General features: G+C 39.8%; 1 protein-coding gene across 3 annotated transcripts in view; it reads right to left on the bottom strand.

The window, feature by feature from the left end:
* tbl1xr1b (tbl1x receptor 1b) overlaps window positions 1-13,341 on the bottom strand; it is a 32,946-nt gene extending 19,605 nt beyond the window's left edge. The window contains exons 1-5 of one of the 3 annotated variants that reach the window (XM_041992807.1): window positions 13,129-13,341; window positions 8,367-8,420; window positions 2,394-2,497; window positions 2,094-2,239; window positions 1,710-1,923 (exon numbers count right to left, since the gene is read on the bottom strand). In XM_041992807.1, the coding sequence (XP_041848741.1) occupies window positions 1,710-1,923; window positions 2,094-2,239; window positions 2,394-2,451 (418 nt within the window). In that variant the 5' untranslated portion in view covers window positions 2,452-2,497; window positions 8,367-8,420; window positions 13,129-13,341. Of the gene's footprint in view, window positions 1-1,709; window positions 1,924-2,093; window positions 2,240-2,393; window positions 2,498-8,366; window positions 8,421-12,736; window positions 12,893-13,128 lie in introns of those variants that run through there. The other 2 variants (XM_041992806.1, XM_041992808.1) reach the window with 2 other exon arrangements.
* Window positions 13,342-13,914: the final 573 nt, after the last annotated feature.

The raw sequence follows: 13,914 nt of genomic DNA, 5'->3' as shown, positions 1-13,914 counted from the left end.
TTTTGACAAAGCTTTGCTAAAATTCATGTTTCCCTTTATAATGGATGAGTCCACCGTACGTAACACCAAGTAACTCATTAAGATACACCGATGATAAACAGATTAAAACAAAACTGTTAAGGAACTCCTAAAATCACGTGAACATGGATGCAGCACAAAAGAGGATAAAAAACAATGAAGAAATTCACTGAAGAGCACAAAGCTCACCAGTCTGATGCTCATTTCAGAGTTCGACCCTCCCCAAGACAAGTTTGATTTTACTAGAACTTCCATCAAATGGAAAGAGGTTAAGTAGAGGAGAGAAGATAGAAAAGAGGGTGGAAGGAAATGACTTATTACACTGATGCAGCTGAAAGAGTCGACAATTTACAGCAAAGAAAATAGCTTTTTATAACAAGTCAGTAAAGACTGATATGTGAGCAAGTTAAGAGCCTGGAGAGAAGAGTTATCCGAGATGACGACTAATAACAGAGAAAGAGACGACAAATGGAAGCTGCATTTAAATCTGAGGTACAAGTAGGACACCCCGAGACCAGAAGTTAAGCCCCCCCTCGCCCCCAAAAGTGTACAAATAATGAGATGTAAAGGAGACTCCCCCGCCATTTTCAAAACTAAATTTCAGACCCAAATAATAATAATAATAATAATAATAATAATAATAATTATTATTATTATTATTATGAGTGATAAATATTTCATGCTGTGAGTGAATGCCAACCAGAAGTGACATTAACAATAAGGGTCCTGACACCTCGCAAACAGTCAGAGGTTGATGGGGGAATCAAAAATCATTAACTTTTTTATAGAAATGGCATGAATGTCTCCCTAAACATGAGCTTTTTAGTAGAGAAAAGTGACCCTGTATACGGATGTTTTATGGGAAAAAAATCATATCCACACCTCCAACTTTCAGCATCATAAACCTAATTTCAGTGCATTCTTACTCCTTTAAAATCTACACAGATAATCTCAGATCTATGTCTGTCTTTGCTCATTTTATTTGTATTGATACAACAGTTTTATGTCTTATATCTTTTATCTGTGAATGATGCAAAAAAAATTTAATAAAAATAACATTAAATTTTATTACTTACAACAGGAGCCAAACAAGCTGTAATAAAAGTATTATGGCAAACAGCTGAGAGCTGATGGTTCTTATCTTCATCAAAACCCACCAGGACATAAAAAATAGTATGGTGGAAAGACACAGACCCCTGTGGCAAAAAGTAACACTCCTCCGCTCTTTACCATTAACACCTAGCTCCAGAGCTCTCAAATTAATCAGAAGACATGGCGAGAGCACAGCAGCTTGTCTAAACGAAGCTGTTTTTGCTCCGTCTAACTGAGGAAAGCTGGAAAAATTTTTCTCCTTGTTACCTTTTTGCTGGAAATTTGAGACCAACATCAGTAACTTGAAAGCAAAATGCTTACTAATAGTGGGAAATATAGTCACAAATATATGATAAACTTTGAGGAATTTTAAGAAAAAGCATATTTCATTTATTTTTAAACAAATGTTCTAAGTATTTAGAACATACTCAGGCCAACAAGTCTGAGTTTAGGTCATACTAAAGGCTCAAAGTTAAAAAATTATTATCTTTAATCCTCAGTACCAATAAAAAGTTTAAAAGGAATAATGTGAAATGAATGGGTAGGTGTGTCCACACTTTAAAGCCAAAAAAACACCCTGCTTTTGGGAGCCTGCTTACTGGCTAAGGCGTGCGAGCCGTTTTCCTCCCCGTTGGCAGCCCCCTCTCCATTCTTGGCGCCTCCCTGGGGTCCCATGCTGCTGCTGCCTGCCACCGCCTGCTGCTGGGCCAGCTTGTCTCTGTAGGCCTGCTGCCTGGTCTGGACCACATCTGGCATCACAGCATCGATCAGGGACAGCGACTCAATGGGCCGCCCGTCAAATAAAGTCCCATCCTACAGAGAAAAAAGTAACTTGCAACCCAACTTCACTTATGTGAATAATATTTACAGCAAGAAAAAATAAAAGTAAAAAGTATGGCTATACAAAAGGTGACACCTCCTTCTGCCGGTCTAACAGAAGTTTCCACTAATTAAAACTTGACAGTATGAAGATGGAAGCTGACCTCATTGATGCTGACTTCGGCCTCCACATACTGCAGGCCCTTCTGAATGATGGAGATGAGGGCAGCAGGGGGCACCAGGGCTCCATTGATGTTGGACTGGCTGATGTGGCTCTCTATGCCAAAGGTGAAAGCTGAGTGGGAGAAGCCTGCAGGAGGAATGGATCAATTAGAAAGTCCGATGGAGTCTGTTTGTTTGCAGCAGGGTATAATTGCTCATCGATAATCACTTTTAAATGATTCAAAGTTGTGTTAGTTGCAACAACTACAACTGCATTTAGAGGTACTTTCTGTCTGACGTACCGGACTCTTGCAGGTATCTGTAAACCAGGAAATTGACCTCATCACTGCTTATGCTCATTTTCAGTCCTGGTGATTAAACCATTGGGTCAGCACAGGATAGGAGCCTAAAAAAGCAAAGCAGAGTGTAGTTTGTAGTAGTTGTCCCGCCAACATAACTCCACACTTTTATACATCAATATCATAAAAACAAATCTATGAAAAACACTGGTGTCAATAAGAGCAGTCACACACTTATTACAGTCTGTCCAAATGTAAATCAGTGTGTCTCTCTCCTGGGACATTTTACCATTTCATGAAAAATATGAGCTCACTTTGAATCTGGAGCAAACAAAGGCGGAAAAAGTAATGGTACAGATAAAAAACAAATGGGGGAGCATTTGACAACTAATTAGGTGAATATACAAGATGTCAGTAAAATGACATTAGCATTAATGAAATTAGCATTTTAGAGAGGCAGAGTCTCTCAGATGGAAAGATGGACAGAGGATCATAAATCTAAAAGTCTAAAAGTTGTGAAACAATTTTAGAAAAATTGTCAAGACTTGAAGATACCAGCACCATCTACAGTCTATAATATCAAAAGATTTTGAGAATCAGGAGGAATCTCTGTGCGCATGGGACAAGGCCAAAGGGCAAAGTTTGATGTTGGTGATCTTGGGGTCCTCAGGCAGCAATGCATTTAAACCAGACATGATTTTCTACTGGAAATCACTGCATAGACTCAGGAAGACTTCCAGAAATCATTGTCTGTGAACACAGTTCACCCTGAAATCCACAAAAGCAGGTTAAAGCCTCATCATGCAAAAAAGAAGAAGCCATGTGTGAACAGGATCCAGAAACACCACCATCTTCTCTGGAACAAAGCTCATTAAAACGGTCTGAGACAAAGAGGAAAACTGTTCTGTGGTCAGATGGATGAAAATGTAAAATTCTTTCTGGAAAGCATGGACGGCGTGTCCTGCAGACTAAAGAGGAGAGGGAGCATCCAGCTTGTTATCAGTGCACAGGTGAAAAGCTGCATCTCTGATGGGATGGGGCTGTATTAGTGCCTATGGCGTGGGCAGCTTCCACATCTATAAAGCTCCATCAATGCTGAAAAGAACATGGAGGTTTTAGAGCAACATCTGCTCCATCCAGACAACGTCTCTTTCAGGGAAGACCTTGCAGGTTTCAGCAAGACGATGCTGAACCACATCCTGCATCCATCACAACAGCATGGCTTCACAGGAGAAGAGTCCAGCTGCTGAACTGGCCTGCCTGCAGTCCAGACCTTTCACCAATACACAACATCTGGAGCATCATGGAAGCAAGAATCCAGCAACCAAGGTCCAGGACTGTAGAGCAGCTAGAATCCTGCATCAGACCAGAATGGGACAACATTCCTCTCCTAAAACTCCAGCAACTGGTCTCCTCACTTCCCAGATGTTTTCAGACAGTTGTTTAAAGAAGAGGAGATGCTACACCATGCTAAACACCACCCTGTAACTACTTTTTACTCTCTTTTTATTGCTACCATCAGATTTACAATGAGAAAAATCTGTCTCACATTTTGCCGTTGTTTTTGCTTAAAGCACAACGACACATAAAAATCGGTAAATTTTGCACATCACTGTCAAACTATGAAAAAAAACAACATCCTGCACAACCTACATCTTAAAACACAAAAGCAGGCGAATGCAAACGCCATTTATTTAATAAAAACATCACAATCCTGCATACTTTTTGGTCACTGCAGAAGCCTCTTGGCTCCAGGCAGGGCACCAGTTTCCATTCATTAACCTACATCTGGAAATAATTCCTACAGCGCTTGTGTCCGTCTTCTATATTTGTTCATGCAGATCCCCACTCTTGTTTAAATGGGAGCATGGGAATAAACAAAGAGGTTTGGAAAAGGGACAAAACTTCCAGCCTGCCAGAAAAGCCACTGCTAGAGTCACAGTGTCTTTTTAACTACTTTTACTAATCCAGAACTCAGCACATCCTAAACGACACAATCTCTTCTCATAAAAATACAAGACTTTAAATACAGATGTGCAGTCGCACATCACTAATACTCCACTCCTGCTGTCAGGCTGAGCTGCATCTTTTATTACAGCTCATTTGACGTTCAGTGTGTGTTGAAGACTGTACAGAACTGCTGCTGGTGTGTATGACACTCGACTGGCTCTCAAAGGATGCCGACAAAATGTCAACACCATGCCAGTGACGCAGAAGCAGCCAGCAGGGTCAGGGCTCAGCTACAAGAATAAGTCAAACAATTCATCTGGCTGACCTAATGTTCAATATGTTTGATGAACATCAGCACTTAACACCTGCTCAATCAGGTGAGATGAGATCACACAGTTATTTACATCGTTACTTAAGTCATAAAGGATGCGATTTGCAGGTAGCTGCAGGAAAATTAAGCCTTGACAGGAAATCATCAGAATCTCTCCATGAACTATTAATTAACTATTAATATGTCTATTATCAGATTTTAATGCTCATCTCAGAGCTCAGATCTGTAAATCCAACGCACAACATCAGACAGACAGCTAGGGGAGAGATCTCTAAACATTGAGAAGTTGCAGACATTTGCTTTGCATCATCACCAAGTTGACGCTGCATCTGCACTGTGTAAATGTAGGTCTAACACAGAGTGGGTCAGCATTTCCACAAACTGGGTTATATTTTAGTTTGTCTGAACCAATTTACAAAGTCTACCAATAATGCAAACACATGCATGATAAAGCTTCAAGGTTAAAATTTAATAAAAATAAATAAATAAAAAACTAGAAGCACTCAGAGAGAACAGACCTCCACCAAGCTACTGTAATTATTTTTGCCAATAATTGTGGGCATTATTTTGAGTTAGAAGCTCTACTGGCAAAACGATCTCCCCACAGTAAAGAATCCTTTAAAAATTCCAGGATCCAGCCAGAGATCTAGATCACCCCCAAAATCTGACCACTTCTCCCAAATGGTGCATTCCGGTTGTAACCAGATCTCAGAATTCTGAGAAATTTTTGCTGGAAATGACGAAGTGATCTCATATTTTCCAAATGGTGAACTCTAAAGATGGCTGCGACCGGTACCACTTGTAGTCTATTGTTGTCTTTATTAAAACTCTTTCTAATAAATTCTGTGCCTGTTACGTTTCTAGCATAAACAGCTGTGAGCTGTTATTTATAATTTCATTGGTACGGCGGGCTTATTCGTAAAAAATCACATTAATATGTGAGGTTTATTAACCATTATCACCGAAATTGGCTGCTGGTCTCATAGTGCACATTTTTACGCTGGGTTTGTGATTATTTTTTTGTTTTATACTTTATTTGTAGATGCTCAGAAACTGGCTGTTGTGGGGGCGTCCATTTTCATCCGCGTTGGTGCAGCTGGAACGCCGGCTACCTGGTAATGACGTTGCTCTCGACTATTTGGGACTTCCAAGTAGGGCTGCACAATTAATCGGATTTTGATCGTGATCACGATTTTGGTGGCCACAATTAAATGAACCTGATCGTCAGCGATATTTACATTAAAAACGCAGCTCTGCTGCTTCTCTGATCACACACATTCTCAACCTGCAGTCGGCCAACCACCAGGGGGCGAACGCGAGGCCAAAGCTTCATTAAGCTGCCTAAAGAACAAGGGCGTGCACCTTTTACAGTTGGCAGCTAGTTGTACTCAGTGTTGCTAGTTTTCACTCACCTCTAGCGACTTATTTTCAAAAAACGACTAGCGACTAATCTAACGACTTTTTCTGGTGATATTGGAGACTTTTGGAGACTGACGTGAAAGAGCGTATAGTTTACTCTTCAACAAGGGGGGGGGGGGTGCTCCGACCCCTCCCCCGTCCAGAAGCACTCAGAAGAGGCTCGGTCCTCACGCAGCAGCTGGACTCAGAGCAGGAGAAGATCTGTTTCATGACCAGGCTGAAAATGAAACGTACATAACTGCTGCTGGCTGGTCCCGCGCTGGCTTACCGTCAGATATTAATGTTTATTAATGAAGAGTGTCGACATTAACATTTAAAAAGTGTTGTGACATGTTGCAGACTCCTAATTAAAAAAAACATTACACTTAATAAAATTAAACTTAAAAAACAAAGAAAATATTGACTGAAGAATTAAATTTTTATTATTTCTTTACTGTTCTAAACATTTTTATGTTGTCTTTTCTTCAATGTTTGCCTTTCTCACAACATCCCTCCCACACTAGCATCCATTACTAGTGATGGATGTTCGGCTCTTTTCAGAGAACCGGTTCTTTTGGCACCTAAACGGCTCTTGATTTAGCATCTTTTGTAGCCCCAAAATTTACATTAACTTCTCAAAAATGAATGGTAAATGTATTTATTGCATTATTTATCATCTATTCTAATTTAAAGTTTACTTTTTCACAAAAAATTGTTGCAAAGTAGTTTGTTTATAATTGGTGCAATAAAAATACATGTTTTTCCAAACACAGTGAATAATCGCGATTAATAATCGTGATTACAATATTGATCAAAATAATCGTGATTATTATTTTGGTCATAATCGTGCAGCCCTACTTCCAAGACAACTGGAACGCACCATTATTCCATTTCTGCGATTTTCTGAAAATTTTATCAAAATGAATCCAGAACGTTTTTAGTGATGCTCCTAATAGGGCTGCACGATAAATTATTAAGCGATCTCGATTCACACATACACGTGATCTCATTTCTACACACAACGATTCTGAAGCATTTACACCACGAGCTGCATCACAAACCATTTCCTCCCAGATTTTTTCAAGCATCCCCAAACGCAGCACTGCCGCTGCCTCCTCTCTCAACCAATGGTAAAGCACCATTACAACACGTGATTCAGTGTGGGAAGCCCGCCTGCAGGCCAGTGTTTGGAAAGAGAGAGCGAGAGTGAAAGCGGAGGAAAGTCTGTGGTAAAAAAGGTTTAAATGCATAGCGACAAAAACTAATGGGTAGTGTCGAGAGTTCCCCCCTCACCCAAACCGAACTCGTATCCAAAAAATGTTCGCTTTCAGCAGCGGTGTCAAAGTATTTTGGATTTAAGCCAGATGATGACAAATAGTATGAGTTGCATTGTAGAGTGTGTTTTCCCCTGGCTGCAGCTCTGCAAGGCCACGCCACAAATATATATGTAATATTTACCTGGAAAAAAGTGACGTTAAGTGCAGTTTAAATTTTTGCATTTTTATCTTGCTATAACGGCATTTGATTTTTCAAATGAGGAAAGCCTGTAGAAAATGTTTTCAATTGAAATTGAAAAAAGTGCCTAAGAAATTAATGCAACATATTTTTAATTAACTTATTTAACGATTAATGTTGTTTTATAGGTAAGAACTAATAGGCTGCGCAATAAGGTCATTATAAAAAGGTTTTTAATAAACATTGAACCAGTCCGGACCTCAACTTGTTAGTTTTTTTTCCCCCTAAAGTTCAGTGCAAAAAACATTTTGTGAAAAAATCGTGCCAGAGAATCGTGATCTCAATTCTGAGCAAAAAAAAATTGTGATTCACATTTTTTCTGAATAGTGCAGCCCTACTGTTTATGACAGGAAAAGTGAATACTTCACTATAAAACCTCCTTTATCTCCATGGCAACTAGCAAGACCTTCATGATTCATTTCAAACAAAGGCTAACACAGTTTTTAGAGCTGGAATAAAACTTTTGACCACAAAACAGCAAAAGTAAGACATTATTTATGATTTTGGCTGCTAACTCCCAGAGTTTGTGTCCCACGGTGGTGAGACAGACATCTCTGTAATCAGCTTTGACAAGTGGAGAAATTAGCAGAAGCTCTAAAGTGGACAGTGCTGCGCTCATGTTTTTGTCACATTCTCATATAAGCGCTGTGTTTGGATGCCAGTCTTTTAGCTGAGTTTCTTCATGTCATTTCGGTATGCTACATGTTAGCATTACTGCTTCCTAAAATGTAATAACAGAAACAGATCATTAAAAAGGTATGTATGAAAATAAAATACAGTACCCATGTGATCAGGATGGCTTCAAAGGTACATTGCGCCTCTGTTGATTTAAGCCCCTGAGTAAAAAAAGAAAACAAAATGAATACACCCAACCCAAGTTATTTACCACAACACACATCAGCACTGATCATGTGATCAGGTTTAAGTGGTTTCACCAATATGAATTCATTCATGCTCAACATATGAAAAAAAAGCTGGATGCATCTACACATAATAGTATTCATAATAATAATTAGAAAACAATAAAAAATTAAAAAAGAAAAAAAGATTAAGATTAATTCAACAAGGGTATCACCATTACAAAAACATGTACAGTTACTGGGCACATTTAAACAATTATTTGTGGCAGCTTTGCATAATCTATCCAACACAAACAGGGATGGAGCGACTGGAGTTTAAAAACTCATTCAGAGCCGAGGCTTTGTTTAAAACAGCTTTCTAACACCTGGGGGTTAAAAATGTACAACAACACTTTATTTCTAAGCCTCTAAAGAAACTACAAATGTAACAAAAACTGAGCTTAAACCTTTTGCTTTTAAATCAAATTACTGAACCTGCCCTTATGTTCCTCCTCATATGTGAGCGTCTATATGTGAGAGCAGAGCAAACTAGGGCTGCAACGGTTAGTCGACGTTGTCGACAATAGTCGACACTAAATATTCGACAACGAATTTACCCGTCGACTATTGTTGGCGCAAAAAAAAAAAAAAAAAAAACCTACAGAAACATCGTTTCTTCTAGGGCTGGGCAATTAATCGAATTTTAATCGCAATTACGATATGGGTTTTCAACGATCATAAAAATGAAATGGTCCGATTATTTTTTGTCCTTTGATTTGTGCTGTTTTCAAATCGAGCGCAGCTGTCATTGCTGCAGACTCCTCCCACAGCCCTGACCGCTTTAGTTTTATTCAGATCGAGTTGCAGACAACTGGACACACGGGAGGCGGCGTCGCTCCTTCTCCATCATTTTCTATGTAAACTTGCGCGAGGAAGCGAAAATCGCTGCCCTCCTCCAGCCAAGCGACAGGCGACAGTCGTGCATGTTAAAAGTTGCGTTCGTGCACACAGACGTGCACACGGGGGCTTGCGACGCATCACAAAAAAATAGAAAAATGTTCAATTTTTGTGAGTCACAACTAAATAATCCACCAGCTCCCAGAGTGACAGAGAGACAAACGTTATAAACAAACAGAACTTTTTTCTCAATTAACACAGTGAACAATCCGGGATTTCAGAAACTCATCAACACTTTGGACAAACGGCATCACTGCCATCTCACCACCATGTTAGTGGACTGTCTCTTTCTTCCCTGTATGATGAGTGTAGTGAGGGTGTGTGAAAGACGTGGTGACAGTCCGATGTTTCGCCACCACTGCGGACCTGTGGTAAAGCTGCACCAGAGCCGTATAGAAATGTCGCGCTACATTTAATTGACGCGGATTTCAACGTGAAAACGAAATGTCTCCAGACTATTTTTTTCCAGATCACACCAGGCGGAACGTAGCTGCTGGTCTGAGACAAACAATAGCTATGAGGACCTGGTGGAAAGAAACTAGGCGGCATTACCACAGTAAACTAAAGGTACACGCCCCCCCCCCCCCCCCCCCCCCCTTATCTATAATCGTGTTAAATAATCGAGATCTCAATTTTAATCAAAATAATCGTGATTATCATTTTTCCCATAATCGAGCAGCCCTAGTTTCTTCCCCATCTCTGCTGAGAGTTGCTCAATGCACATGAGCAATAAAGTCCGCCAGAGGAAAAGTATGGCGGCCGACCAAGGAATAAAACGGTGGCAGACGACATCGAAAGTCTAAAATTACTTCACGTTAAACGTACAAAATAAATTAAATACATATGGGATTTGTAAAGCGGACCTTGTGTACATCGGAAGTACGTCTGCAATGCTCGAACATTTACATTTTTCCAGACAAACTGCATTCACTCTGGATTACTCAAACTAATCAGACATTTTAAATAACATGCTCCACTCTCTGCCAGGCGCCACACCAAGATTTACTGAAGGAGAAGATGAAGCATACATGAAGAAGAAACGCCATTCATCTATTGGTTCATGCAGAACAACATTGCTTTGTAGTAGAGGATGACACGGGAGTGCATTATTACTCCTGTCCCATCCCACTCCCACAGATAAAAAAAAATCTTCCCAATCCTGGGCCAAAGCAAAAGAAAAAACCCTGTCCCATACCAATACCGATAAAATGACTCCCAATCCCATCCTGCTCCCATTTAGGATGACTCCCACTCCCATTTTTTAAAAAGTTTATTTAGTCTTTAGGCAATACATTGAATTTGATTAAATGTTTCCACCCTTCTTTTTTAGACCAAAAAACAAGAGGAAACAACAATAAAACAGTACATGGTTCACACCATGTCCACCAAAGTTAAATAAACTCAAACTGAACATATATAGTTGTATTTCACTCATTTCTAAATGTCATTAACTAAACATGTTTTACAAACAGCATACGGTGTCTTAAAAACCGTCGCACTTGACTCTCGTGAAGTTCATTAAAATGCTGTTAAATGGAACCGTACAGATCTGGATGACGCTCCCATGTGAAGATGAGAGCATCACTTCACTCGACTAGATTGTGAGCTTTCTTTTCTGATTAACACGAGTCCCAATCACAAATTAATTGACTCTTTTCAGAAGTTTCAGAATGTCACTGCCATCAGATTTAGCAAAGTATTTCACTGATATGAACATTTTCAGTACGATGGTACGAAGACTCGCAGGTATTCATCCATCTGGTTATAAAATCGCTAAATGAATATTTGATATGTAGTTTTTAAATTCATGACAGGTGTAGGAACTTCATGTAAACACTGATGTCCAGGACTGAAAGGGGTGGCCACGCATCTAAACCTGAACTTCGTTCATTGTACAGCAGCTTGTAAGGGTCTTAGTTATTCATTAATTAGTGCTGTTTTTGAATCGTAACGACTGCGTTTCTCTTGTGAGCTTATCGCAGTAGATCTTTTTCCAGCATATTTAAACATGTTTTTAACATAGTCTGCTAGTGAAAAGCCTGAAAGTGTACATGTAAGCAGTAGCAGTATTCCCCCAACACAGTGAATTCTCTAAAATAAGATACTGGAAGTAAATTCATTATGGGTAATAAATACTTTGCTTTTAAAGGTGTTAAGTAATCACACAGGTAAAAAAAGATGCATCAGGTTGCACCGACAGTTTTATAATTGCATCATAGCCATTTGAATAATAATCTAACAAACCGTGATGTAATGGATGTGAAAAATGGTGCATGACTTAATCTTCCTACTTTTTAGCAGGCCTTATGTACCACTACAGCTAGAAGCACTGTAAAAGCCTTTTATATTAGCTTCATGCAGATTGACATATGCAGGTCAAAATGTGCTTCCATGCATCAGATGCTTCTTTTATAACATTCCTCGGCATCTTGTTTCTAATGCTGGATCATTTATGGGTTAAACACGCAGGTTTGTGTGTTACAACATTCAGCTGCACAATTCAGATTCTGTTATAATCTCATTTGGGTCAAACAGATCTCCCACTGTGACATGCCTTCTTCCATATGACTGGTTTTGTGGAAATTTGGTACAAACACACGTCAACGTGCCGGTAATTATGTCACCAGAGCGAAATGAGCTTGAGACCAAACTAAAACACGCACACATATGCACACAAACTTCAGTGTGTAGGTTCACGGGACAAATTGGTTCATGGCTGACTCATACTGTATCGTTTGTGCCTCACACAATTCTAAATACAATGACCCGATATCTATTTGCAGCACACTTTTTTCTGACCGCTAACAGTAATTGAAGCCAATGAAGTAATGGTATGCTGACAGCTTACCACATGTCATGAGTCACAACGTGTGTGCACTGGGGGAAATTGGAAATAGCGTTATCGGCTTTGATTCTCCTACAGATCAGTATTAACTTATGCTTCCTTTTCAATTCAACTAGTTTATGATGCAAACAAATATTTATTAGTTACAGATTTAAGGCAGCGCCTTACATGTTAGCTTGCAAGCTAACATGCGTGGTATCATAAGTTGGGCATGGCGGTTGCCGTGTCGACACCACACATGTAAGTCAAGCAAGGCGGACTGCAGTTTATTTATTTTTTTATATAGGACGCCAACTTACTTCCGAGACAAATAGCACTAACGCAGATTTGACCAGTTTTATGTATACTGCTTGTTAAAACAATAATGTCAACTTGGTTTCTTTCAAAAGACATTTCTGTCGAGTACCGTAAGGTCGTCCGCCCGCTCCCACTGTACATTTGCCAACTAGCTAGCTGGGCTAAACCTATCCTAGCATGCTAAGCTACTGACAGTGTAGCTACAATCTCATACCTACTTGGATCTTCCACAGCTCTTGTGCTCAAGTCAGACCATGCTATCTCTTTAATCGATTGCAAAAGTGGTTGGTTTCAATCACAGATTAACTATCGTGAGGTTATAATATTGAAGCTAAAGCCCGCCGGTATGAAGCCAGCAACAGCTTCAGACACAGGGGTGACCCGACATGCAAAAATGGGCTGCCTGTAACTACTGTTATTTCAAAGCGCCACTTTATAGGTTACTGTAAAGATTATTAACCCGCCACCACGAGCTGGAGTAAGGCGTGTTTTCACCGCGTCGTCGGTTGAATAACACAAATTGGAGTGGGGTACACATAGGTAAAGAAACAGCGGTTCATTTGTATCGAAAGTAATTAGGACGGAAAACCTATAAATGTCACTAACCTATTTTCAAAAAGCCATCAAACACCTGCACTTTTTCTCTTCTGTTACTCAGCGTCTTCCAGCGTTGTTTAAATCGCAGCTCCTCCTGGTGGGTTTGACGCACTCACGCAAAATAAATCCGCATTTCCACGTTGAATCCGACCTAGATGGAAAAAAAATAGACTGCCAAGGCCTCGAGAAGTTTGTACCGCAGCCAAGCACCAGTCATAACAGTGTCCTCGCGCCCATCCCCCACTACACCTCATTTTTGCCTTGCTGGTCACCACTAGCTATGGATTAATGACACCCCACCCCCTCTCCTTTGCTCAGTCATTCAGACGAGAAAGTCAACAACAAGCTTACATCATCATTGCAATCTGTATTTTACACTGATTTTTATGCTGCACACATCATCTATAACCATTTCCTCAATGCTGAGGATGATGATTACAGTCCAGATATTTTCACTCTCACTTTAAACATTTAACATTTTATTCTTTATCAATGACCTACAGTGATTTATTTTGATTTATAAATGCTGACCTTTAAAATCAAATATAAGTCCACGCTGCATCTGAATATAAGTGGCTTGTTTGTTCTTACAGGCTGCATTAATTCCAGTATCTGCACAGCTTCACTTTTCCAGTGTGAGATGATGACATCCATTGAAATACAGTGTGGCCTGACCTTTGATGGGACCTCAAGATGAATTTGATTTAGGGGGCAAGGCCACCTCAACAGCACTTGTGCTTAACTTTTAATAGTGACTGATCATTTCGTATGCTGTAAATGTAACCCGTCCATTCA

This window comes from Melanotaenia boesemani, chromosome 8 (genome assembly GCF_017639745.1).
Source record: "Melanotaenia boesemani isolate fMelBoe1 chromosome 8, fMelBoe1.pri, whole genome shotgun sequence".
NCBI classification, from domain to species: Eukaryota; Metazoa; Chordata; class Actinopteri; order Atheriniformes; family Melanotaeniidae; genus Melanotaenia; species Melanotaenia boesemani.
This window is presented reverse-complemented; position numbering and strand designations above follow the sequence as displayed.